This window comes from Oryctolagus cuniculus, chromosome 1, assembly GCF_051225735.1.
Source record: "Oryctolagus cuniculus isolate XC-2025 breed Fujian yellow rabbit chromosome 1, ASM5122573v1, whole genome shotgun sequence".
NCBI classification, from domain to species: domain Eukaryota; kingdom Metazoa; phylum Chordata; class Mammalia; order Lagomorpha; family Leporidae; genus Oryctolagus; species Oryctolagus cuniculus.
Window position 1 is genome coordinate 141,456,330 of NC_142867.1, and position 27,062 is coordinate 141,483,391.

Here is a 27,062-nt window from a genome sequence, read left to right on the forward strand (position 1 = left end):
TGCTTTCCCAGGCCATCGCAGAGAGCTGGATTGGAAGTGGAGCAGCCAGGATTCGAACTGGCACCCATATGGGAGGCCGGCACTGCAGGCGACGGCTTTACTTGCTATGCCACAGTGCCAGCCCTGGCTGTTTGGCTTCTAAGTGGCCCTGGCACAGAAAGACAGTGATTCTTCAAGTGGGGGTTATGCTCATGAGGCCATCTCCAAAAATTCTGAGAAGAGGTCCACTATACACACACACACACACCCCAAAACACTTGTCAAACAAATTCATAAAGCATATACTCAAGGGGCAAGTGGTATAATGTCCCCATTTTTTTTTTCTTCAAACTGTTTCCCTTCATGTACTTAGATAAGGAGAAAAATGAAGGCAAAATTCTGTCTTCCTAAGTAAGGAAACCTGCAAATGAATGAGGTTTGCCTGGTGGGGTGTGGGTCTCTATTCTTGACCTCCTTGTCTCTCCAGGTTCTCAGCCCTGGCATGAGAGACCTGGAGATCGGCAGCACTGAGATTGGCCGGGCTCTGGGCTGTTCCCTAGCACAGTCATTATCCTGGACACATTGGGACTTGGTGCAACAGATAGAACCCTGGCACTGGGGAGCTGCAGTGTGGCCAGCCTGGCCCTGACGGGTCATTGGATGGGACCAATAACAAAGTTCCTTTGTTCCTCAGTATCCATGGACATGGGATGCAGGAGTCTCCATGGATACCAAAGTCTGCAGATGCACAATTCACACGTGAGACAACCTAGCATTTGCATTTAACATGCACATCTTCACATGTGCCTTAAATCATCTTAAACTACTTATATCCAATGCAATGTAAATGCTATGTCAATAGTGTTGCACAGTTTTTTTTTTTTTCTTTTAGAGAATGATGACAAGAAAAAAGTCTATGTATATTAGGTACAGATACAATTTTTTCCTGATCCCCCCCCCCTTTTTATAAAATTTTTAAACCTCACTGCTCAGCTCTCCTGTCATTTGCCTCTCCAGGCCGATAGGTAATGAATGGTCTTCAGATGTGTCCATGTGGTTTTTTCCCCTGATTTCCACTTACACAAGATTTTGAACCCTGGAGTTTGTCCCCTCGACATCAGGCACGAGCTGGGTAGGAGTAATACTCACTTCTCCGTCTAGAGCTCTGGGATGCGATGGGGGTAACTACTTTTATTTGTGGCTGTGATCTCTCTCCCTTTCCTTTATTTTTCAAGTTAAACAAATGGATCAAAACAAAATAATTCAAACCCTTCAAACCACTGAGTGTTGTTTAGTAAAAGTGATAAGACACCCCCCCCCCCCCAGTGTTTGCAACCATCACTGCTGTTTCAGGCTTGTGCATCCTTCGGAGGCTCCAGGAGGGCGGCTGGAGAGCCTGTGCCCGTCACACGTGACCTTGGCCTTCTCTTTGCCCCCTCCTTTCATCCTGGAGAGCTCATGCAGAAACAATCTAAGGAGGACACAGTAACAACTTCTCCCGGGACCAGGGACCACGGTGTGCTTTCTTGCCATTTCCAGTGGTCAGCGGTCTTGGGAATGGTCTGGAAGAACTGCTGGTTCTCTGGGGAGACACATGTGGGAGATCAGGTGGAGTTCCAGGCCCCAGGCTTCAGCCTGGACCAGCCCCGGCTGCTATGGCCACGTGGGGGGTGAACCAGCGGCTGGAAGATTCTCTCTCTTTCTCTTTCTCTCTCTCTCTCTCCCCCCTTCTCCCCCACCTTTCAAATAAATGAATGAATAAGTCAGTATTTTTCAAGAAAAGAATATTGTGTGGGTAGGGTCACCACGTTGGTGGCTGAATGAGACGGTCCTCACTGTGTGCTTTACCGAGGGAATCGACTGAAGAAGCTGCCGACGTTGAGATCACTGGGCCTCTCTTCCCACGGCTGTCCCGCTGTTGCCATGATGCAGGGGGGTGGCAGCTGGGATGGGGCGCCTTCTGGAAGAATCGGGTGGTGCAGGTTTTTAAAAAACAGCCTTGGGCCGGCACCATGGCTCACTAGGCTAATCCTCCGCCTTGCGGCACCGGCACACCGGGTTCTAGTCCCAGTGGGGGCCCCGGATTCTGTCCCAGTTGCCCCTCTTCCAGGCCAGCTCTCTGCTGTGGCCCGGGAGTGCAGGGGAGGATGGCCCAAGTCCTTGGGCCCTGCACCCATGGGAGACCAGGAGAAGCACCTGGCTCCTGGCTTCGGATCAGCACGGTGTGCTGGCCACAGCGACCATTGGAGGGTGAACCAACGGCAAAGGAAGACCTTTCTCTCTGTCTCTCTCTCTCACTGTCCACTCTGCTTGTCAAAAAATAATAAAATAAAATAAAATAATAAAAAAACAGCTTTGTTGACTACTTGAAGATTCACCAAGAGTGTGGTTTTACTATTTTTTGTGAATTTATCAAAGTATGCAGCCGTTACCATGATATGTTTTTTGACACTTCTGTCACCCCCGAAGTGTCCCTGTGCCCACCTGCACTCAGTTCCCAGCCCCACACCCAGCCCCATGTAAGCTCTTGTAAGAGGGGAGTTGAAAAGTTGATGGGAAAGTAGAATTAAAAGGTAATCTTGCGGGCCGGTGCCACGGCTCACTAGGCTAATCCTCCGCCTAGCGGCACTGGCACACCGGGTTCTAGTCCCGTTCGGGGCGCTGGATTCTGTCCCGGTTGCCCCTCTTCCAGGCCAGCTCTCTGCTGTGGCCAGGGAGTGCAGTGGAGGATGGCCCAAGTGCTTGGGCCCTGCACCCCATGGGAGACCAGGAGAAGTACCTGGCTCCTGCCATCGGATCAGCGCGCCAGCCGCAGCGGCCATTGGAGGGTGAACCAACGGCAAAGGAAGACCTTTCTCTCTGTCTCTCTCTCTCACTGTCCACTCTGCCTGTGAAAAAATTTAAAAAAAGGTAATCTTGCTACGAAAAATGTGGGCGTTTCACGACAGGCATTTTCTTTGAACTTGCTCAAGAGCGTGTGCACAGAGTGGGTTTCAGAAAGGTTTGCCTGTTCGTGCTGGCCCCACCAGGGCCGCAGCAGGGTCTCGGTGTCACTGTGTCCCGATGCAGGGCCCCACGGCAGCTTGTCGTTTCATTTCCTCGCTTGTGCGCATTTCGTGTCTTTTGTTCACGTAACGTACGTTTCCAATCATGGGTGAAGTTTAACGTTCCACAGATCTGCACACTCTTCAGACCTCGGCTTTGCGCTGTTTTCTGCTCAGCGCCTCCACAAGGTGCTCACTGCCTTCCCTGTTGGTGTGCGTTGTGTCCTAAATCCAGGGTCCCCTCTGGGCCGTCGCTGGCCTGGGCTTGCCCGACTTCCTGTGTCCTTCCCTGGAGCTGTCAGCTCCTCTGGATGCGAATCACCGCATTGCCGCCTGCCTCCATCCCTCCCTCCACTCCACAGCGGGGAAGAGAAGACGGCATTCAGTGAACTCGCCCGGGTCTGCCTTAGCAGGAAGCTGGCGCCAGGAGCCGGAGCAGGGACTTGGAGGCAGGGACTCCGAAGCGTGGTGCAGGCGCCCTAGCCGCTCGTCCAAGCCCTGTCCCAGCTTCCTTTGCTGGTTCGCTGCTGTTGGTGGTGGTCCTCTGTGTCCCTGACACTGAGGGTCCCTGCCAGTCTTTCTCCTTCCCTGTGCCTGTGTCAGTCCCTCACAGCTCAGGGGAAAACAGCTGGCTCAGGAGAACTGAGGTTGCAGGGAAAATGGAAGGCAGGGGGGTCTTCTCCCCACTCTGCGGGTGTTGGGAGACCCCAGTGGACTTCGCCTGTCGCCTTTGACCAGAGGCATTGGTGTTTATGATCCCATTTCCTGAAATCCCATTCTCAAACTACTTTAGAGTTCCTGGATGTACAGCAGGCATATGACCCTCGTCATTTGTTGGGGTTTCAAGGCAGTCTATTTAAACATGTGGAGTTAGTGGAGCTGCTCTCACAGCACTGTTCAATTGGCCACAGCCCTTGGGGACACGGTGGACATGAGCTGGAAAGCAGCACGTCTTCGCATTGGAGAGCTGCATTTGCACATGTGCTGAGGCCCTCCTGGTGGCAGCGTGGCCGTGAGACAAGCTGCCCGAGACTGGGTGGCCTACAGAGCGGGAGCTTCTCGCAGTCTGGAGGCTGTGAGGCCCAGGATGAAGGTGCTGGCCCATCTGCTTCCCGGGGAAGGCCTTCTTCCTGGCTTGCAGATGCCTGTCTTCTTGCTGTGTCCTCTCACAAGAGATGATAGATGACAGAGATCAATCTGTGTCTCTTCTCTTTTTATAAAGAGGCTTATTTATTTATTTGAAAGTCAGAGATAGAGAGAGATAGAGGTAGAGAGAGATAGAGAGGGAGAAAAAGAGATTTTCCCATCAGATGGCCCCAGGACTGGACCAGGCAGAATCCAGGAGCCAGGAGCTTCATCCGGGTCTCCCACGTGGGGTTCTGGGGCCCAAGCACTTGGGCCATCCTCCATTGCTTTCTCAGGCACATTAGCAGGGAGGCTGGATCAGAAGTAGAGCAACTGAGACATGAACTTGTGCCCGTAGGGGATGCTGGTGTCGCAGGCAGTGGCTTTATCAGCTGTGCCACAGCACCAGCCCCTGACACTAAGCCATCATAAGAGCTCCTTCCTCGTGATCTAATCACCCACTCCAACAACCATTGTGCTGGGAGTTGCAGCTTCAGCATACGAATCTGGGTTGGTGGGGCTCTGATTCAGTCCATAGCATCTTGTGAGCAGTAAAATAGACATTTAAAAAGCTTTGCTCAATTCATCGTCAGATAATGCCATGTAATTTTTTCAGTCTATTACATGGGATTGGATATCATCTATCTATCTATCTGTCTATCTATCTATCTATCTTTCCATCCATCCATCCATCCACCCACCCATCCATCCATCCACCCATCCATTTAAGTTTTTACTTGAGAGACAGAAAAAGAGACAGAGATCCCCAAATGCCAGCAATGGCTGGGGTTATGCTGGGTCTGACGTCAGCACTGAGAATTCAAACCCAGGTCTGCCCTGTGGGTGGCAGGAATGCGATGACTTGAGCCATCACTGCTGCCTGCTAGGGTCAGCACTGGTGAAAAGCTGGAGGCAGGAACCGGAGCCAGGACTCAGACCTGGGCGCTCCCTGTGGGATGTGAGCATCTTAACTGCTGTGCTAACAGCTAGGGGAAAGGCCTGCTCGATGATGTATTTTTGGATGTCGAAAAGTAAAAGGTGGAGAAGCCCACGAATGGGATGCTATTTTTATTTCTGGTAATGTCAGTTTTTCACCACCCAAAAAATAACTAGGCTGAAGTTTGTTTAAAATTCAGATATGGCACAGACGTTAGCCCAGTGCCATGAGCTCTGATGGAGGCACAAAGACATGCTTGGAAAGCATCTCCATCAATCCAAAAGCCTTCCTCATGACCCCTGCGGTCAGTCCACGCAGCTTGCCAGGCAACTGTGTTCTGGTTTATTTCACTGAAGACCTTGTTCGCAAACTCCGTGTAATGGACACCCTATGCTCATAGAATGCACCTGTGGAAGGCAGCCTCTCAAATGGATCTCATTGATGCCCACCTCCTGATGGTCGCTGCCAGGGTCATCACCTCCCTTGGACTATGGGCTGGACCTAGAAGCTGGATTCCAAGGCACAGAGCACAGCACAGATTGGGGGACGGCCTTGCAAAGATCAGGTTGCTGAGCAGTGAGGCTTCTGTCTCTGACGCTTCTCACACATCCCGTCTGATGAAGCAAGTTATTGTCTTGTGAGACGCGCTGTGAAGAAGCCCACGAGGCAACAACAAACACCTGGATGGGGACCGTGGTCCACGATGCCAGATTTGTCACGGGTGACCTTGGCCAGGGGGGCTAAGCAGTTGGTGTGGCAGGAAGCATTGCTGATGATTTCGAGGGAGTTGTCACAGCATCACAAACACAGGGGTATCTGCAGAGGGGCCAGAGATGATGGCTCTTTTGGCTCCAGCCTTCAGATGAGCCCCAGCCTCCGCCACGGTGGTGAGGACACCAGTGGAAGGCCCAGCATCCCTGGCACCAGTGTCACCCCCTTTGATGTTGGCAGCATCTTGCTCCTGGAAGATGCTGATGGCTTTCCCGTTGATGACCTGCTTCCTGTTCTCAGCCTTGACTGTGCCATGGATCTTGCCATGGGTGGAATCATACTAGAACATGGACACCATGTAGTTGAGGTCAACACATCCACTTTTTTGCTAGAGTTAAAAGCAGCCCTGGTGACCAGGCCCCCGATACAGACAAATCCATTCACTCTGACCTTCACCATTGTGTTTCAAGGACAACTGGCATTGCATGAGGACACAGCTGTCTGTCAAATGGGGAGGAGTAGGGAGCCTAGATAAATAGCCTTTTTAAAAAATTAAAAAAAAAATTTTTTTGACAGGCAGAGTGGACAGTGAGAGAGAGAGACAGAGAGAAAGGTCTTCCTTTGCCGTTGGTTCACCCTCCGATGGCTGCCGTGGCCGGCGTGCTGCGGCCGGCGCACCGTGCTGATCCAAAGGCAGGAGCCAGGTACTTCTCCTGGTCTCCCATGGGGTGCAGGGCCCAAGCACTTGGGCCATCCTCCACTGCACTCCTGGGCCATAGCAGAGAGCTGGCCTGGAAGAGGGGCAACCGGGACAGAATCCGGCGCCCCGACCGGAACTGGAACCTGGTGTGCCAGCGCCGCTAGGCGAAGGATTAGCCTAGTGAGCCGCGGCGCCGGCGATAAATAGCTTTAAAATAGAGAAGAGGGGCCAGCGTTTTGGCATAGCAGATAAAGCTGCTGCCTGCGATGCCAGCATCCCAAATGGACTCTGCTTTGAGTCCCAGCTGCCCCACTTCTGATCCAGCTCCCTGATAATACACCTAGGAAAGCAGAGGAAGATGGCCTAAGTGCTTGGGCCCCTGCTACCCACATGGGAGACCTGGAAGAAGCTCCTGGCTCCTGGCTTCAATATGGCCCACCCCTGGCCATTCTGGCCTTTGGGAAGTGAACTGGCGGATGGAAGATCTCTCTCTCTCCCTCTGCCTCTCCTTTTCTCCGTCTCTCCCATTCTCTCTCTGTAACTCTGCCTTTCAAATAAATTAAATAAAATCTTTGAAAAAGTTATTTATTTATTTATCCATTTGAAAGGAGTGTGGGGGAGAGAGAGAGACAGAGAGAGAGAGAGAGAGAGAGATATCTCCCATCTGCTGATTCACTCCCCAAATGGCCAGAACGGCTAGGGCTGGGCCAGATCTAAGCCAGGAGCCAGGAGCTTCTTCCAGGTCTCCCATGTGGGTGACAGGGACCCAAGGGCTTGGGCCATCACCTGGTGCCTCAGCAGGAAGCTGGAATCAGAAGTGGAACTGGGGGGCCGGCACCGTGGCTCACTAGGCTAATCCTCCACCTTGCGGCGCCGGCACACCGGGTTCTAGTCCTGGTCGGGGTGCCGGATTCTGTCCCGGTTGCCCCTCTTCCAGGCCAGCTCTCTGCTGTGGCCCGGGAAGGCAGTGGAGGATGGCCCAAGTACTTGGCCCTGCATCCCATGGGAGACCAGAAGAACCTGGCTCCTGCCATCGGATCAGCGCGGTGTGCCCGGCCATTGGAGGGTGAACCAACGGCAAAAGGAAGACCTTTAAAAAAATCAGAAAAAAAAAAAAGTGGAACTGGGACTCAGACAAACCTAGGGACTCTGACAGGACCCTGAGCCAAACACCTGCTCCCCCACCCAGTCCCCAGGTTTTAATAACAACTCTTTTTTTCACAAGAACTGCACTGCAGGACAGCAGGGTGCCCTTTTTAGGGCAGTTCCCTCAATGACGTAAGGACCTCCTAGGAGCTACCTGCCACAGGCTGCCTCAGCTCCTGCGTCTCCACACTGCCCACCCAGCTCCACGCTCGGGAACCTCTGGGGAACCCTTTTCCAGCCTCTCCAAACCGCAGAGCCCTAAGGGCCTCTCTGCCCCGGCCTCGGCGTCCGCCCGGTTCCCGCGCTCCCCGCTGCCCCCTGGTGGCAGAGCCCGAGCGGCGCTGTGCAGCCCTTCGAAAGAACCCTGGCTGTATCAGAAGCCATGAATCCGAGGATGGTGCCAGGAGGCTCCTCTAACCTCAAGGCCCCGGAGTCGACGCCAAACGCCCAGGCACTGCCGCCGGGAGGAGCAACAGGGGCTCAGAGCCACCGTCGGTGCGGCCATGGGCGAGGCTCTGGAGCTGCTCTTGGTGTGTGTGGGGCTGCTCGTGTGCCTGGCGTGCCTGGGACGGTGCGTCCGACTCTGCAGCTGCGCCTTCCGGAGCTGCTGGCAGGTTTTGCCCAGCGCGTTCTTGCAGTCCATGGGACAATGGGCAGGTAAGGGGTCCCCTTCCCTCTCTTGTTCCGTGGTGGTGGCTTCTGGGGTATGCTGTGTCTCAAGACACCGTGCGTCTCTTCCTTGTTGGAGCAAAGACGCCGTTTGACTTGGAGCTGGTGAGCACGAGTGGGCTCAGGGCTGCCTGAGGAAACTCAGCCTTGGGAAGCCAGAAGGGGCGAGGAGCCCGGCCCGCCGCCAGCCTGGCCTCTGAGCCCACGGTGTGCAGCCTGGTGGAGTTTTCTCATGCCACAAGTCCTCAACAGTGTAGACTGCTGCCTCCTTATCCTGGGGTCGGCAGACGCCGAGGCTGCTTCCGTATTGCTAAATGGTATTTTAAAATTTGGAAATTCAAATAACTGTAATCCATTGTATTTTTAAAAAATACCTGTGCAAGCTGTTTTATGAAATGAGGATGTTACAGGATTAAGGTAAGAAAGATCCCTGAGGTTGAGAGAGAGAGAGAGCCTATCCACTGGTTCACCCCCCGCTAAATGCTTGCAATGTTTATTCCCAACCCCCACTTGCGCACATACACATTGCAGGACTGAAGCCACAAACCAGGAACCCAATGCAGGTCTTGGGTCAATTCAGGTCTCTCATGTGGGTGGCAGGGACCCAAGACCTTGTGCATTAACTGGGAGCTGGAATCAGGGACTGTAGCCAAAAATCAAACCCAGGTTACTGTGCTGGGGGACACGGGCCAACTGGTCACCCTGGAGCCGTGTTTTCAAGACGGATCGATGTGGCGCCTGGGTCCGGGTTGTGTCAGCTACATGCTGTTTCCCGGTGGGCTCGTCAGCTGGGAGCACGCTGGAGGTCATGAGGTCGGGCTTCCAGTACCACCTCGAATGTAGTGTTGGGGACTTTCCACAAGGAAGAAGTTGCAGTGATGTGATACAGCACATAATTTAAATATGCAAGACCGTATCATCCTTACAGGTTACCAGATGAGCTGTAGGATACTTGGATAAATTTGAAGTTCAGCTACACAGGGAGTAACTTTAAATTATTTGTTATTTACCTGAAATTCAGATTTCACTGGCATTCTGTATTTCTTATTGCTGAACTGGCAAGCTTACAAACTTAGCAATGGAAATCGAACTAACTACCATATGAGAAATTGTTTGGAATGACAGGTGAACTTTTAGTTGTTGCTTCTTCTATTTTCCGTGTGTGTGTGTGCGTACAGGGGTCTTCAAAAATTCATGAAAAATATGTATTATGAAAAAGCTGTATGGATTTCAAAAAACGTACCAAGATAAACTATTTTCCACTATATATTCTTTTGAGAGGCAGAGAGCTAGAATTAGAGAGATAGAGAGAGAAAGAGAGACAGGGAGGGAGGTAGAAATGGAGATCTCGTCTGCTGGTTCACTGTCCAGGTGCCCACAGCCTCGAAGGGATGGACGTTGAACCCAGGCACACTGATATGGGATACGGGTACCCCTAGCAGCAGCAGCTGAACTGTCTGTGCCCTAATGATTGTCTCTACATGCACTTTTTGAAGAATTAAAAAAAGTTTATTTGATGATTTTTTGTACCCAAATAAGCTTATCTCTTTTTTTTTTAAAGATTTATTTATTTATTTAAGAGGTAGAGTTACACACAGAGAGGCAGAGACAGAGAGAGAGAGAGAGAGGTCTTCCATCCACTGGTTACCTCTGCAAATGGCCGCAACAGCCGGAGCTGCGCCAATCTGAAGCCAGGAACCAGGAGTTTCTTCCAGGTCTCCCACGTGGGTGCAGGGGCCCAAGGACTTGGCCTATCTTTTTCAGCTTTCCCAGGCCATAGCAGAGGGCTGGATTGGAAGTGGAGCAGCCGGGACTTGAACCAGTGTCCATATGGGATGCCAGAACTGCAGGTGGCGGCTTTACCTGCTCTGCTGTGGCAAAGGCCCCAACTTTATCTTTTACTTTTTTTCCCCACTAACTTTTTGAAGTACCCTTGTATATTTCAAGTAGAGGATAAAAGAAAATCCAATTACTGGAGACTAACTGCTTGAAATCCCTAGCTAATATACCCTTTCCCGGGCTTGGAGTCCTAACTATTTCATCCATATGTCTTTACAGACTTGGGGCCCCAATGTCAGACAGCTTGGGTGTAACTCTTTTTGTCACTGTATTTAACAGTGTGACCTTGACCAAGATAAGAACTTTAAGTCTGAATTATAGGGAAGGGGAGAGGGAGAGAGAGAGAGAGAGACAAAGAGATCTTCCATCCACTGTTTAACCCCCAGATGGCCACAATGGCAGGGCTGGGCCAAGCCCAAGCCACGAGCTTCCCACAGGTCTCCCACGTGGGTGCAGTGGCGAAAACACTTGGGCCATCTTCTGCCGCTTTCCCAGGACATTCACAAGGAGCTGCATTGGAGGCGGAGCAGCCTGGACACAAGCCAGTGCCCATATGGGCTTCTGATGTCGCAGGCAGCAGCTTTACCCAGCATGCCTCGGTGCCAGCCCCAGACTTTCCCTTCTGCTTGCCCTTTAATTGCCGGTGCATCATTCAACTACAGATAGAATAGACTGAATCGTGGTGAATGTTGAGACTGTGAGGGGTGTCACGGGCCGGAAGCTTCAGATTTGGTGGTGTGATGCTTTGGGCTAACAAGTGTCCTAGAGACTGTGAGAAAATGCAGGCAGTGCAAAAGGGAAGCTTCGAGATGAATTCTATGATTTAAAGTGCTTCTGCTTTTTCCCAGTGGTCACCGGAGCGGGAGACGGGATTGGAAAGGCGTATTCGTTGCAGGTGAGTTGTCTTCTGGACTTTCTTTGCCCCTGTGTTAAATGCATCACAGCCATGTGACACTCACCCCAGGGTGGTTTTCTGAACACAAAAGCCATAGACGTCCGTTTAAGAAGAAAGAAACATCTTATTGGAAAGCAAGCTGAATAATTATAATCTTACCCCAAAGCACCTTTTTTTTTTTTTTTTTTTTAAATTTGACAAAGTTAGATAGTGAGAGAGACAGAGAAAAAGGTCTTCCTTCCATTGGTTCACCCCCCAAAATGGCTGCTACGGCCGATGCTGCACCAATCCGAAGCCAGGAGCCAGGTGCTTCTCCTGGTCTCCCATGGGGTGCAGGGGCCCAAGCACTTGGGCCATCCTCCACTGCCTTCCCGGGCCACAGCAGAGAGCTGGACTGGAAGAGGAGCAACCAGGACTAAAACCCAGTGCCCATATGGGATGCCGGCACCACAGGCAGAGGATTAACCAAGTGAACCACGGCACTGGCCCAAAGTGCCTTTTAAAAAAAATAGTGATACTTGGAGCTGGTGTTTAGCTTCTTGGTTTGGATGCCTGCATCCCACATCTGAGTGCCTGGATCCAGTGCCTGGCTCTGGCTTCCAACCGCAGCTTCCTGCCAGTCAGTACAGACCCTGGGAGGCAGCTGGTGATCAGCGCTCGGGTAACTGGGTTCCTGCTACACGTATTGGAGACCTGGATGGAGCTCCTGGCCCCTGACTTCAGCCAGCCCGCCCTGGTCACTGTAGGTACCTGGGGGAGTGACCCCAACGGGAGCTCTGTCTGTCTCTCTGCCTCTCAAATGAATTTTTAGACATTTAAAAATAGTAGGGTTGCCATAGGAATCTGAGTCATTGGTACTTTCTAGTGTACTTGTGCCTTAAATATTTACGTACTAAATGTAATATTTTAAAATGACGTTACCTTTCTTTCACTTACCCTTTACCTTGTAGTTAGGGCAAATATTGATTTTTTGAGGATTTATTTGCATAGGCAGGGCATACTGTCTCTAACGTCCAAGAAGGCCAGTGGGCATTACCAAATAGTGTGTAAGAAAAGGGCTGATGGAGCGGAGAGTCTCTGGCTGTGATTAGCAGCTAGGGGCGTTTCTTCCAGGTGGATACACAGTCATGCTTTAAAAAACACACATCATATGGAGTTTTGTACCACATTTTCACTAGTGAAATGCTATTTTCTGCAACTCCTGTGTTTTTATTTCTTCCTCATGGCTATCTTACTGACTTCGAGGATCAGATAAAATGTGATAGAAGAATAGAAAGAACCCCAGAAATTGTAAGAGGATTGTTGCTAGAAAACTGACGGCTTAGAAGTAAAGTGAAAAGCATTTCCACTCACAATAGAAGGTAAATCATCCTAAAAAGACACAGTATAAATTGGCAGGCCTTTTTTTTTTTTTTTAAAAAAAAAGAAAACTATAAAACTCCATTAAGAAATTTGAGATTTAAATAAATTATTTTATTTGAAAGGCAGAGTAAGAGAGAGAGAGAGAGAGAGAGAGAATATGACATCTTCCATCTGTTGTTTCACTCCCCAAATGACCACAATGGTCAGGGCTGGGCCAGGCTGAAGCTAGGAGGAGTCAGGAGTCAGGAGCTCCATCCGGTTCTCCCACGTGGTGGCAGGGGCCCAAGCACTTGGCCATCCTCTGCACATTATTATTTCCCACGCCATTATTTTTTTAATATTTATTTTTTTATTTACTTGAAAGGCAGAGCTACAGAATGAGAGAGAGAGAGAGAGAGAGAGAGAGAGAGAGAGATCTTTTATCCAGTGGTTCACTCCTCAAATGGCTGCAATGGCCAGGGCTAGGCTGGTCCAAAGCCAGGAGCCCGGAGCTTCCTCTGGGTCTCTCACATGGGTGCAGGGCCCCAGGGACTTGGGCCATCTTCTGTTACTTTCCTAGGCACATTAGCAGGGAACTGTACTGGAAGTGGAGCAGCCCGGTCTTGAACTGGCCCCCCTGTGGGATGCTGGTGTCACAGGTGGCAGCTTAATTCACTGTGTTACAACACTGGCCCCCGCCATTAGTTTTCAAATGTTACATTTGGTATGAGCATCTTCTTAAGTTAAAATCATGATTTTAAAATGGCAACGTAGTATGCCATCAAATAGACAGCCCATACTTTGGCCATTTTCTTGTTGGAAATGTTAGGTTTTTTCCCTCTCTCATTTTTCTTCATTTTGTACAATATTGGGAACATGCTTGTGCACAAAGCAGACCTTTCTACTCCACGTGACTGTCTGGGGAGTTCGCATGCTTGCAGTGGATGTGGTGGGTGGGTTCCCACTAAAGTCGCAGTGACTTAACGCAGCTTCTGTGACGCACGCCCACACGTTTCTCATGGTGTTGGAGGCTGGGGAACCTCAGGTCATGGCGCCGGCACATCCAGGGGCTGGTGGGCGCCCATTTCCTGCTTTGCCCTTGGCATACCCTCGCACGGTGGAGGGCAGAGAGAGGAAGGAGGCAGGAATGCCTCACCCTGTGGAGCTGTCATGTTTGCACATCATCACACTGGGGGCTAGGATTCCAGCATCTGAATCTTGAGGGACGCAGCACTGTGAACGCTGCACCCAGCCACAGCATGGGGCTCGTGTGTCCTCTGGTCCCCAGAGGCCCTGTCGTAAGAAGACATCGTGTGTGAGATGACACGGCCTCTTGGTGGCCCTCGATGGGACAGGCACTTTGGGGCTGTTAACACACCAAGCAGGCTGGTCGCAAAGCCCCTCCTGCGGGGTTCAGATCTGCTCTCCATCCCCCGGGCCCTCCTGATGGCTTTTGGCAGCTGACTCTCTGCTTTGACTGTGTTTTCTTTCTGAAGGCTAAGAGTTCCTCTCTGCTCCTGTCCTCACTCGTGCCTGGAACCTTGCTGGTGACCAGGAATGGCCAAGGCTTGGTTAGGATGAGCGACCATGTTGGGTTTCCCAAGCCACACCTCTTCCATCTCCCATCAGAAGGAGAGCTTTCCTAGCGATGTGTATTAAAACTGTACAGCATTGCTGAGGTTACTCACTTGAGGTGACCAGGGAGAGAAAAGTCCCATTCGCTGGTTCAATCAGTGCGGGAGCACCCATCTGCACGTTCACCTCCTAATGCGCTCCCCTCTCCCCCAACCAAGTGGCTGGAACTAGGCCCGGGTCAAAACTGGGGGCTGTGAGCCTATGGGTGGCAGGAACCCAGATATTTTAGGCATCAGGGCTGCTTCCCAGGTCCTGCAGTGGCAGGATTCTGGGGTCAGGGGCTGGGGTAAACCATCAAACCCAGGCACTCCGCTATGGGATGGGGCGTCTTAACCACTAGGCTGAACGGCGGCCCTTCTACATGCTTTATGTAGTGATTCTAGGTCTTACGTGTTACAGAACGATTTCTGCCTTAGCCTTGGTTTCTGCTGCCTCTCTTGGGAGGTAGGCAGTCCCGACTCCCCCTGGGGCTACTGTGGACACAGCTCTGGTGGGGAGGGGTAGAAGTGCCTCTTCACCTCTCCCCACAGGGCCAGAATGACACCTGGGGGGTGGCCTTGTTACCGCTGGCTGTCTGCAACATCTCCTCTGTTATCCTAGGAGACGGGAGGGGAAGAGAGGAGAGGGAGTCTGGAGACTGGTGCGTGCGTGTGTGCTGGAGGGGTGAGTTAGTCCATTTCGCATGCTGGAACAGAATGTCTCGGGCACTTGATAAAGCCAATGGTGTATTTAGCTCACAGCTTTGGGGGTTGAAAGTTCAAGATCGGGTGGCTTGGGCCTCTGATGGCAGGTGCACTTGAGAGCTGGAGGGGTCGGGCTCCCTGTTTTGTAGGCACTCACTCTCCGGAGGATAACCCAGGCCCCACAAGATCAGTCTTCAGCTCTTCAGGGTCACACTGAGATGACCTAACCACCCCCATGAGGCCCCGCCTCTCAGAGGCCCCACCCCCACGAGGCCCACCCCCCATGAGACCCCTCCACTCAACCAGCACCACCACAGGAAGCCCAAGCCCCCAGCACAGGACCCTGGGGGACTGGCTGCACAGGACCCCGGCTGTAGTGGGATGGAAGCCAGGATCCACTCACACGGGGGTGGGATGACAGCCTCAGCTTCCTGCACAGCCTGGGTGTGGGGGCTCCTAGTGTCAGTGGCTCTCTCCTGGTGGGGGCTCTCCCCAGGGGGGGGCAGGGGGAGTCTCTGCTCCCCTCTCAGTCTTTGCTGACTCAGGTTCGGGGGTGGGGTAGTTTTTTCTTGAGGTAGAGCAGTTACTGGTTTTATTTTTAAAGATTTATTTATTTATTTATTTATTTGAAAGGCAGAGTTACAGAGAGGCAGAGGCAGAGAGAGAGAGAGGTCTTCCATCCCCTGGTTCACTCCCCAGGTGACCACAACGGTGGATGAGCTGCGCCCATCTGAAGCCAGGAGCCAGGAGCTTCTTCCAGGCCTCCCATGCAGCTGCAGGGGCCCAAGTGTCTGAGCCATCTTCTACTGCTCTCCCAGGCCATAGCAGGGAGCTGGATCGGAGTGGAACAGCCAGGACTTGAACTGACATCTATATGGAATGCCAGTGCTGCAGGTGGAGGCTTTACCGGCTACACCACAGCGCCACTGTCCCCAGACCAGTTACTATTTGAGTCTTATGAGTCTTCCCCGACCCTGTCTGGCTTTGTTAGGCTGGGATTCCTTCTGTCTTTACCTGTCGGTATTTCTGGAATCCCCGCTTCTCCTGCCATGAATGTGAAGCAGAAAGCAAGGCCAGAAGGTGGCCTCTGTACTGCTCCTGGGGTGCCCTAACCGACCCCCTGGCTGCGTTCCGGTGCCTTCTCATGTGTTGTGTACTCGTCCGGGTTGGATCACGGCGAGACCGGCACCTGTCTTCTGTTTGGCCAGGAGCCTGGTCCGTGTTGCATTTTAAACTCCTCTGTATTTACAACTAGGGAAGGCTTTGCCTGGCCTTAAAGGCATGGCCAGCATTCCTGGAAGCAGGCGGCCGGGACAGAGGTGAGGCAGAAAGGATGAGAGTGAGCCTGGGGACCTCGCTTTTCCTCTGCTTCCGCCCGAGCCCGAGCGCCTTCACTGTTCTCTGCCGCACAGAGAAAGCTCTGGCTTCCTTCGTTCCCCCGGCCCAGTGCAGCTACCAGCACCTTCCACCCAGGCCGCGGCATGGAACCGGCTAGTTCGCGGCTCTTCCTGGGGATGGGCCTGCCCGGGGCGAGGGGGGCTGGGACTTCAGGGAGGGCGGTGCTTGGGCGGCTTAGCTCCCTGAAGACCCGGGTGTGCAGCCTGTCAGCCTGGACACTCTGCAACTAAGGTTGAGACCTGCTCAACCGGGGCTCCAGCGCCCCCTGCTGGCCCAGACCCAGGGCTCTGGAGGCTGAAAGCCCACGGGCCAGAGGTATCGATTGTGCTGAAAATGTCAGTGGCTCTCCGTTTAGGGGACCCTCCCCTCGGAGGCCCATGGAGAGGGTGGTGAGACACAGGGGCTTAATTCCAAGATGCAAAAATGGGGGCTGGCGGTTTCCATGGAGAAGAAAGAGGGACGGCTTGGGGATATGGATGGCCCAGGTCAGCCTTGACTTAGGACAATCTTTAGTTATAGATAAAATAATAAGACTTTAAAGTCGTGTAGCGACCTCTCCTTGTGGCTTTAGTTTTCATTTCCCTGATGGCTAATGATGTGTATGTATACGTTTAAAATGAAAAAAAAAAAAAGTTTTGAGAGGAAGGGATTCTCCTATCTGCTGGTTCACTGCCCCTGCCCCTTACCAAATGTCCACCATGGCCAAGACTGGACCAGGCCAAGCTGGGAGACAGGAACTCAATCCATGTCTCCCGTGTGACTGTCTGGAACCCAATTATTGAGCTGTTAGTCCTTCCAAATCAAACCCAGGTCACTATGTGGGACCTGGGCATTATTTATTTATTTATTTATTTAATTTACTATTTATTATTTATTATTTGACAGATAGAGTTAGACAGTGAGAGAGAGAGACAGAGAGAAAGGTCCTCCCTCCGTTGGTTCACCCCCTGAATGGCCGCTACGGCTGGAGCTACGCCGATCCGAAGCCAGGAGCCAGGAGTCTCCTCCCGGTCTCCCATGGGGTGCAGGGCCCAAGCACTTGGGCCATCCTCCACTGTCCTCCCACGCCACAGCAGAGAGCTGGACTGGAAGAGGAGCAGCTGGGACTAGAACTGGTGCCCACATGGGATGCAGGCGCTGCAGGTGGAGGATTAACTAAGTGTGCCACGGCACCGGCCCCTGACCTGGGCATCTTAACAGCTGGACTCAATGTCTTTTCCCTATGGGTATACATATATATATATATATATTTTTTTTTTTTTTGACAGGCAGAGTGGATAGAGAGAGAGAGAGAGAGAGAGAGAGAGAGAGAAAGGTCTTCCTTTGCCATTGGTTCACCCTCCAATGGCTGCCATGGCTGGCGCGCTGCGGCCGGCTCACCGCACTGATCCGAAGGCAGGAGCCAGGTACTTCTCCTGGTCTCCCGTGGGGTGCAGGGCCCAAGCACTTGGGCCATCCTCCACTGCACTTCCGGGCCACAGCAGAGAGCTGGCCTGGAAGAGGGGCAACTGGGACAGAATCTGGCGCCCTGACCGGGACTAGAACCTGGTGTGCCGACGCCTCAAGGTGGAGGATTAGCCTAGTGAGCCGTGGTGCCGGCTGGGTATATTTTTAATTGAAAGAAGGATAAAGAAGAAAATGGGGCGAGGGGAAGGCCCCCATCTCTTTGCCTAGAAAGGTACTGCTACAGATAAGAGTAATGCAGGGATAAAATCAGCAAGTTCAAACACAGAAATGCACAAAAAAGCAATCAGGGTCTTCTCCCAGGCTTGTCTTCTCCCCTCTCTGTAAAGGTAACCGGTGTTGCTATTAGAGATTCCTTTCAAAAGAGGAAAAGAAACTGTGTTCCATGGCCGGCACCATGGCTCACTAGGCTAATCCTCCGCCTTGCGGCGCCAGCGCACCGGGTTCTAGTCTTGGTCGGGGCGCTGGATTCTGTCCTGGTTGCTCCTCTTCCAGGCCAGCTCTCTGCTGTGGCCCGGGAGTGCAGTGGAGGATGGCCCAAGTGCTTGGGCCCTGCACCCCATGGGAGACCAGGAGAAGCACCTGGCTCCTGTCATCAGATCAGTGTGGTGCGCCGGCCGCAGCACACCAGCCGTGGCGGCCATCGGAGGGTGAACCAACGGCAAAGGAAGACCTTTCTCTCTGTCTCTCTCTCACTATCCACTCTGCCTGTCAAAAAAAAAAAAAAAAAAAAAAAAAGAAAAAGAAAAAGAAAAAGAAACTGTGTTCCCAGAAAGTAGAGAACATGTGCACTTGAGTGTGGACACGGGCATTGATGTCTGGGGCAGAAGGGCTGTGGCAACGTGGAGACCTAGCAGGGTGAGACCAGGCGGCAACCAGACACCCCAGAGACTTCAGAGGAACTGGGAGCTTTCCCGACCATCAAGTGGCCCTGCCCAGGGCAGCCCCCCCACCTTGTTTCTTGTCTGTCACGGGCGTCTTAGCTGCCTTCTTCAAGGTTAGAGCTGGTCAGAGTGTGCCTGTGCTGCCTGGTGAGGAGAGAGGAAGGTGGGGCTGGTGGGCTAAACGGTTGTGGGCAATGCTGGCATGCCACGTGAGCGCCGGTTCGAGTCCCAGCTGCTCCACTTCCCATCCAGCTCCCTGCTGATGCCTGCACCCATGTGGGAGACTGGGATAGAGTTCCAGGCTCCTGATTTACCGTTGGTCCAGTATTGACCATTTTAACCATTGAACCGCTGGATGGAGGATCTGTGTGTGTGTGTGTGTGTGTGTGTGTCTTCCTCTGTCTCTGTCACTCTGCCTTTAAAATAAATACATGTTTACAATGTTAGAGAGAGAGAGAGAGAGAGAGAGAGAGAGAGAGAGAGGAGAAGCAAAACCGTGGCTCTCCCTCCCCCTGCCCCCAGGCTCCTCTTGAGCAGAACTAAGGCCAAACAGCCAGGAGGGGGGTGCAGTGGGTGTGGTCTGGTCATTGCCCAGGAAGCCATCAGCTGTCACACCTGTGTGTTTGGTTTTTGCCCACGAAGCACACATGGGCCTCCTACCTACACAAGCATAAGCCCTGTTCTAAATTTCACTTTGTTTATTTAATAACATAGCCCGAGGGCCAGTGCTGTGTTGTAGTAGGTTAGGTCTCTACCTGCATTCCATATGGGTGTCAGTTCATATCCTGGGTGCTCCACTTCTGATCCAGCTCTCTGCTATGGCTTGGGAAAGCAGTGGAACATGACCCAAGTCCTTGGACCCCTGCGCCCACATGGGAGACCCGGAATAAGCTCCTGGCTTCTGGCTTCAGGTTGGCCCAGCACTGGCAGTTTGGAAAGTTAATCGGTGGATGGAAAACCTTTCTCTGTGTTTCTCCCTCTCATTGTCTGTAATTTTACCTCTCAAATAAATAAATAAATCTTTAAAAATAAATCCTGGAGATCTTGCCACAGTAAAGACAGATGGATGGCATTCATTCTTTCAATGGTTTCTGGGTATTCCACCCTGTGGATGGACCATATATCTCTTTTATCATCCAGTGGGCATGGGCAATAAGATTAATGCTTGTTTTTGCTTTTTTTTTTTTAAAGATTTATTTGTTTATTTGAAAGTCAAAGTTACACACAGAGAGAAAGAGAGGCAGAGAGAGAAAGAGGTTTTCCATCCACTGGTTCACTCCCCAGTTGGCCGCAATGGCCAGAGCTGTGCTGATCCAAAGCTAGGAGCCAGGAGCTTCTTCTGGGTCTCCCACACAGGTGCAGGGGCCCAAACGTCTGGGACATCCTCTATTGCTTTCCCAGGCCATAGCAGAGAGATGGATTGGAAGTGGAGCAGCCAGGACTTGAACCGGTGCCCATGTGGGATGCCTGCACTGAAGGCAGCAGCTTTACCCGATATGCCATGGTGCTGGCTCCTATTTATATGTTTTTAGAATTATTTGTTTGAAAGGCGGAGTTACATTAAGAGAGAGGGAGAAACAGAGAGAGAGAGAGAGAGAGAGATACTACTTTTCAAAGATTTATTTATTTGACAGTAGAGTTAGAGAGAGAGAGGTCTTCCATCTGCTGGTTCATTCTCCAGGTGGCCTCAATACCTGGAGCTGTGCTGATCTGAAGCCAGGAGCCAGGAGCTTCTTCCAGGTCTCCTACACAGGTGCAGGGGCCCAAGCACTTGGGCCATCTTCCACTGCTTTCCCAGGCCACAGCAGAGAGCTAGATCACAAGATGAGCAGCCGGGACTTGAACCAGAGCCCATATGGGATGCTGGTGTCCCAGGCAGCAGCTTAACTCATTACACCACAATGCTAGACCTGAGAAAGATATCCTCTATGTGCTGGCTCATGCCACAAATGGCTGCAACAGCTGGGGCTGGGCCAGGTTGAAGCCAGGAGCATGTAACTCCATCTGGGTCTCCCATGCAGTTGGCAGGAGTCCAAGTACTTCCGCTGCATTCCCAGGCACATTAGTACGGAGCTGGATGGGAAGTGGAATGGCCAGGACTTGAACCAGAGCCCATATGGAATCCTGGTGTCACGGGTGGCAGCTTAACCCACTGTGCCACAATGCCGGCCCCTAGGCAGCTATTTAGAAAACTGGGTCTCCACTGAAGATCAGACACACGTGGTTTGAGGATACACACGTGCTCATCTGGGCTGGCTGGCTGCTCATGAGCTTACACAGGAAGTCGTGGCTGATTCCAAATAGCAAAAGCCACACCATTACATCACTGGCCACTGCACAGTAACGTTAGAAAACTGTATCCACCCTTTCATATATAGATGGAAAAATTATTCATCCTGGCTCTCAGATCACAGGAGCAATAAAAGTGGACCGTCTTGTAAGTTGTGGTGAGGGCTTTATGCAGATGAAGATCTTTGCTTTAGCTGCATCTGTTAGAGAATAAGAAAGGCTGTACACAGGCTGGTGCCGCGGCTCAACAGGCTAATCCTCCGCCTTGCGGCGCCGGCACACCGGGTTCTAGTCCCGGTCGGGGCGCCGGATTCTGTCCCGGTTGCCCCTCTTCCAGGCCAGCTCTCTGCTGTGGCCAGGGAAGGCAGTGGAGGATGACCCAAGTGCTTGGGCCCTGCACCCCACGGGAGACCAGGAGAAGCACCTGGCTCCTGCCATCGGATCAGCGCGGTGCACCGGCTGCGGCGGCCATTGGAGGGTGAACCAACGGCAAAGGAAGACCTTTCTCTCTGTTTCTCTCTCTCTCTCTCTCTCTCTCTCACTGTCCACTCTGTCAAAAAAAAAAAAAAAAAAAAAAAAAGAGAGAGAGAGAAAGAAAAAAGAAAAAAAGAAAGGCTGTACACAGTCTTGGCTCCCAAGGAACTCTAGAAATGAGACCACAAAATAAATCCCAGAGAGGTAGAAGGAAATCAGTGGAGAAGAATGAGAATTGGGAGCCAACTTTGCACAGCAGTCAAGATGCTTACTTGGGACACCCGCATCCTATACAGCAGTACCCGGGATTCAAGTCTCAGCTCTGCCTCCAACTCCAGCCTCTTGCTAATTAATGTACCTGGGGAGGCAGCAGGTGATGGCTGGCCCAAGTTCTTGAGTCCCTGCCACCCATGTAGGAGAACTGGATTGAGTTCTGGACTCCTTGGCTGTTGTGGGCATTTGGGTGTGAACGGGCAGGTAGAAGATCTTTGTCTTTGCCTCTCTCAGTCTCTCTGCCTTCCAAATAAGTAAGTAAAAAACAAAAACAAAACAAAAACAAAAAACCCTAAATCTCTGTCATTAAAAAATTGATAATGCAGGAATAACTGAGCGGTTTGAACTAAATTGATCAACTCAAACTAATTTTTTAAAAGACAAAAAAGTGATACTTTTTTAAAAAATATGAAATTAAAAGAAAAAAGAGAAGATACAACATCAGGAACATATCTATAGGTAAGATTATTTTTTAAAAAGTAGAAGAAGAAAAAGAAAGGAAGACAATATTATTTAAAAATTTTTTAATCAAGAAATTGAAAATCTAGGTGAAAAAATAGGTTTTCTATGGAAATATAAATAATCAAAATTGGTTCAGAAGTAGAAAAACATTGAGAGATGAGTAGCCACAGAAGAAATGGAAAAGGCAGTTTTGAAGAGATGTACCTAACAAAAATGCTCATTTTTGCAAGTAAATATTACCAAATTTTCAAAGAATAAGGAGAAAAAAACACACCATGTTTCTGGGGTTGATTTGCCTGGGCCTGGGAGCTCCTGGGATGTGAGATTTTCAGCTTTAAAACTGTGAGCGCCTGGGACGAGTCTGTCACTTTACGTAGTTCCTGAGCTGTTCAGACAGATTGGCACGACTCACACGCCGGAGCGGGAGAGAGCCAGCCTCTGAGAGCTGTGGCCCAAGCTAAATATTTGCAAACCGAATCCAGCAGTTTATATAAAAAGAATTTGGAGAGAGGAGTAGATGAAAATGCTTTTAAGCCTCTGAAACATCTCTACTGGAAATGACGGGAAACATGGTGCTTCCCCCCCCCCCCCCCCCGAGGACACGACAGCTTTCCTTGCTATGACCACAGCTGCTTGGCCTGGCCCAGGAGGCCTCACAGAGACACCGAGACTGAAGGTGTGCACCACGGGAAAGGAAGACACACGACTGTACTCTCTGTGGAGAGTACCATTTAAAAATATATATATATATATATATTTAAAAGGCAGAGTTACAGAGAGAGAGGGAGAGACAGAGAGAGATCTTCCATCTGCTAGTTCACTCCCTAAATGGCCACAGTGGCCGGGGGCTGTGCCAGGTCAAAGCCAGGAGCCAGGAGCTTCATCCTGGTCTCCTCCCTGGGTGGCCGGGGCCCAGTCTTCGGGCCATCTTCTGCTGCTTTTTCCAGCTGCGTTAGCAAAGAGCTGGATCCGAGTGGAGCAGCCGGGACACAAACCAGCACCCATATGGGATGTTGGTGTCAAAGCCACTGGTTTAACCAGCTGTGCCACAATGCTGGCCCGGAGAGTGCTATCGTCTGTGATGCAAAGCCAAACGCTGATGAACCCACTGGAGACTGAATAAAAAGAATTCTGCCAGTTGGCTGCACTAAGAGCTCCTAATTACCAAATGTACCAAAATTGTACCAAAAGCAGAGTACATAGAGAACTCAGCTAATTCTGCCGAGTGCTTCCTAGTGGACAGTTCTGGGCCACCCAGTTATTAATATATTCTCCTCTTTGAACTTCAGGGTGACTGATTGTTCAGATTGTGGTATTGAACCTAGCTATTTAATTTTGGAGTTCCTTCCATCCAAAATAACTCTAAAATTTTTATTTATTCAGTTTTTGAAAATTTACTTAATTTATTGACTTAATTTATTTGAAAGACAAGGTGAGAGACAAAGAAATCTCCCATCTGCTGGTTCACTCCCTAAACGCCTGTGACAGTCAGGACCAGGCGAGGCTGAAGCCAGGACCTGGGAATCAGTCTGGGTCTCCCATGGAGGGGCAGGGACCTAATACTACAGCCAGCACTTGCTGCTTCCCAGGGTGTGCATTGGGAGGGGAGCCAGGACTCAAACCCAAGCCCTCTGATACAGCATATGGGCGTCCCAGCTGGTGTCTTAGCCACCGAGCCAATTTCTGCTCCTCGTTTGAATCTTTCACAAGATTGTGTAGGTCCTAGTATAGCTTAATCAATTCAAACAGAAAAAGAAGTATGATACAAAAATATGGAAGTACTGAGGGTTCAAATCCAGAGGTTTTGGGGCCGGTGCTGTGGCATAGCGGGTAAAGCTGCTACCTGCAGTGCCGGCATCCCATATGGGCGCCGGTTCTAGTCCTGGCTGCTCCTCTTCCAGTCCAGCTCTCTGCTATGGCCTGGGAAAGCAGTAGAAGGTGGCCCCAAAAATGTCAGAGTTACAGAGAGAGAGAGAGAGAGAGAGAGAGAGAGAGAGAGAGAATGGCTGCAACGGCTGGACTCATGCCAATCCGAAGCCAGGAGCTTCTGGGTGTCGCAGGCCATAGCAGAGAGCTGGATTGGAAGAGGAGCAGCAGGGACTAGAACCAGCGCCCGTATGGGATGCCAGCACTTCAGGCCAGGGCTTTAACCAGCTGCGCCACAGTGCCGGCATTCCAGCTGCTCCACTTCCGATCCAGCTCCGTGCTAAGCATCTGGGAAGGCAGAAGAAGATAACCCAAGTGCTTGGGTCTCTGTCACTCATGTGGGAGACCCGAATGGAGCTCCTGCCTTGGCCTGGCCCAGCCCTGGCTGTTGTGGCCTCTCGGGGAGTAAACCAGCAGAAGCATGATTAGTCTCACTGCCTTTCAAGTAAAATAAATAAATCTTTAAAAATTTTTCAAGAAAATCCATGCAGGCCGGCGCCGCGGCTCACTAGGCTAATCCTCCGCCTAGCGGCGCCGGCACACCGGGTTCTAGTCCCGGTCAGGGCGCCGGATTCTGTCCCGGTTGCCCCTCTTCCAGGCCAGCCCTCTGCTGTGGCCAGGGAGTGCAGTGGAGGATGGCCCAGGTGCTTGGGCCCTGCACCCCATGGGAGACCAGGAAAAGCACCTGGCTCCTGGCTCCTGCCATCGGATCAGCGCGGTGCGCCGGCCGCAGCGCGCCGGCCGCGGCGGCCATTGGAGGGTGAACCAACGGCAAAGGAAGACCTTTCTCTCTGTCTCTCTCTCTCACTGTCCACTCTGCCTGTCAAAAAAAAAAAAAAAAAAAAAAAAGAAAATCCATGCATAGTTTTTTCATCATATGCATTTTCCATAAATTTTTGCAATCCCTGTACTGACATTAGAATAATCACCGGAAGTTCCCAAGGTTACCACGCACATGTGTGAAGTATCTCCTATCTTTGTGAAGATGGAAAGTTTCATTCTATTTGTATTTTACCACAATTAAAAACAATAGTAGAAGCCGGCGCCCTGGCTCACTTGGTTAATCCTCTGCCTGTGGCACCGACATCCCATATGGGCGCCGGGTTCTAGTCCCGGTTGCTCCTCTTCCAGGCCAGCTCTCTGCTGTGGCCCGGGAAGGCAGTGGAGGATGGCCCAAGTGCTTGGGCCCTGCACCCGCATGGGAGACCAGGAGAAGCACCTGGCTCCTGGCTTTGGATCGGCGCAGCGCTGGATGTAGCGGCCATTTGGGAAGTGAACCAACAGAAGGAAGACCTTTCTCTCTGTCTCTCTCTCACTGTTTGTTACTCTGCCTGTCAAAACAACAACAACAACAACAACAAACCACACAATAGGAATAAGCCATTTAACAAACCACAGAGAAAGATTTCAGCAAACCGGGGCCTTTATCTCTAATGCCTGTGCCATCCATTTTTCTTTATTTTATAAAAATTTTTTGAAAAAAATTATTTATTTGAAAGGTAGAGTTACAGAGCAAGAGGGAGAGTTAGAGAGAGAGAGAGAGAGAGGTCTTCCATCCACTTGTTTACTCCCCAGGTGGCCACAATGACCAGAGCTGAGCTGAGCTGAAGCCAGGAGCCAGGAGCTTCTTCTGGGTCTCCTACATGAATGCAGGGGCCCAAGGACTTGGATCATCTTCCACTGCTTTCCCAGCCCATAGCGGAGAGCTGGATCGGAAGTGGAGCAGCCAGGACAAGAAACGGCGACCAAATGGGGAGCCGGTGCTGTAGGTGGAGGCTTTAGCCCACTATGCCACAGCACTGCCCCCATCAGTTTTTCTTTTATCTCTTGTTTTTAAGGGCAGGCTGTCTGCTCTCCCTGGTAGCATTTCGAGCTGTGCACTAGCCGTGGCTCTCAGTGCACTCCGTGGACTCTCCTGCTCACAGGTTCACGAGGGGCCTTTCTGGGGGGACAGCCTTGTGGTTCTCAGGGGCAGCGTCCTGCTCTTTCTCTGGGGCTCCCTGATCCGTGTCCTTCCCTGCTGGGATTCGGAAAACCGGGAGACGCCACACACAGGCCAAGTAACCCACAGAACAGCCCTGAGGTTGCTGCACAAGCACTGTCTCTGTTCAGGGACGCTGCCCTGCACCTGGCTACAGGGCAGACTAGTCCCCACCCCCACCCCCACATCCGCAGGGCTCCGTGGTTGCTGGAATCCTTTCTATAGACTGGCAAGTGTCGCACAGAGGCTACGCAACCCTCCCTGGAGGTTCACATCTTCTCTAGATGACTTAGGACACCCAACACAATGTACATGCTACGTAAATATACCTGCTTGACCATTTTGTTTAGGGGATAATGACAAAAATAAAAGACTTGTAGAGGCCCGGTGCAGCAGGTCAAGCTGCACCTGCGACACCGGCATCCCCTGTGAGCGCCAATTCGAGTGCTGGCTGTTTTGCTTCCAATCCAGCTCCTGGCGAATGCACCTGGGATAGCAGCGGAAGATGGCCCAAGTTCTTGAGCCCCTGCCACCCACCTGGGAGACCTGGATGGAGTGCCAGGCTCCTGGCTTCAGCCTGGCCCAGCTCTGGCCATTGTGGCCGTTTGGAGAGTGAAAAAAATTGTGTCTATACTAAACAAGTGCAAGTTGTTTTTTTTTCTTTTTTTTAAAGATTTATTTATTTGAAAGGCAGTGACAGGGTGGGAGTTAGGGGGAGAGAGAGAGATAGAAAGATCTTACATCCACTGGTTCACTCCCCAAATGGCTGGAATGGCTGGGGCCAGGCCAAGGCTGAAGCCAGGAGCCAGGAGCTTCACCTGGGTCTCCCGTGTGAGTGCAGCGGCCCAGGGACTTGGGCCATCCTCCGCTGCTCCAGTTCTCCTTCAAAGCAAGCTTTCCTCTCTGCTTGTCCACCCCCAGTTAGCAAAACATGGACTCAACGTTGTGCTGATCAGCCGGACACTGGAAAAACTGCAGGCCGTTGCCACAGAGATTGGTGAGTGACCCCCCAAATACGGGGACTGTTGGTGGGGCACATTACCAAGATGGTCCCCGTCCTGCCCGTTGATGTACCCAGCAGCCCCCACCAGCCCTCTGCAGCCGGGGGCCAGCCCTGCTGTGGGGAGCCTCCCCCCCCCACACAGGGATTGGCAGGATCTAAGGTGTTGCTCCAGCCCCTGTGGGTCCTGTCGGCCAGGCGAGGCAG

At 51.6% G+C, this 27,062-nt stretch overlaps 1 protein-coding gene and 1 pseudogene across 2 annotated transcripts in view; one reads left to right on the top strand and one right to left on the bottom strand.

The window, feature by feature from the left end:
- Positions 1-5,712: 5,712 nt before the first annotated feature.
- LOC149128672 (glyceraldehyde-3-phosphate dehydrogenase pseudogene) lies at positions 5,713-6,283 on the bottom strand (annotated as a pseudogene).
- Positions 6,284-7,708: 1,425 nt separating this feature from the next.
- Positions 7,709-27,062, top strand: part of HSD17B3 (hydroxysteroid 17-beta dehydrogenase 3) — a 37,545-nt gene continuing 18,191 nt past the window's right edge. Inside the window, exons 1-3 of one of the 2 annotated variants that reach the window (XM_089335685.1) lie at positions 7,709-8,299; positions 10,999-11,045; positions 26,777-26,852. In XM_089335685.1, coding sequence (XP_089191811.1) covers positions 8,146-8,299; positions 10,999-11,045; positions 26,777-26,852 — 277 coding nt within the window. In that variant the 5' untranslated portion in view covers positions 7,709-8,145. The remainder of the gene's footprint in view (positions 8,300-10,998; positions 11,046-26,776; positions 26,853-27,062) is intronic. The other variant, XM_002708264.6, reaches the window with a different exon arrangement.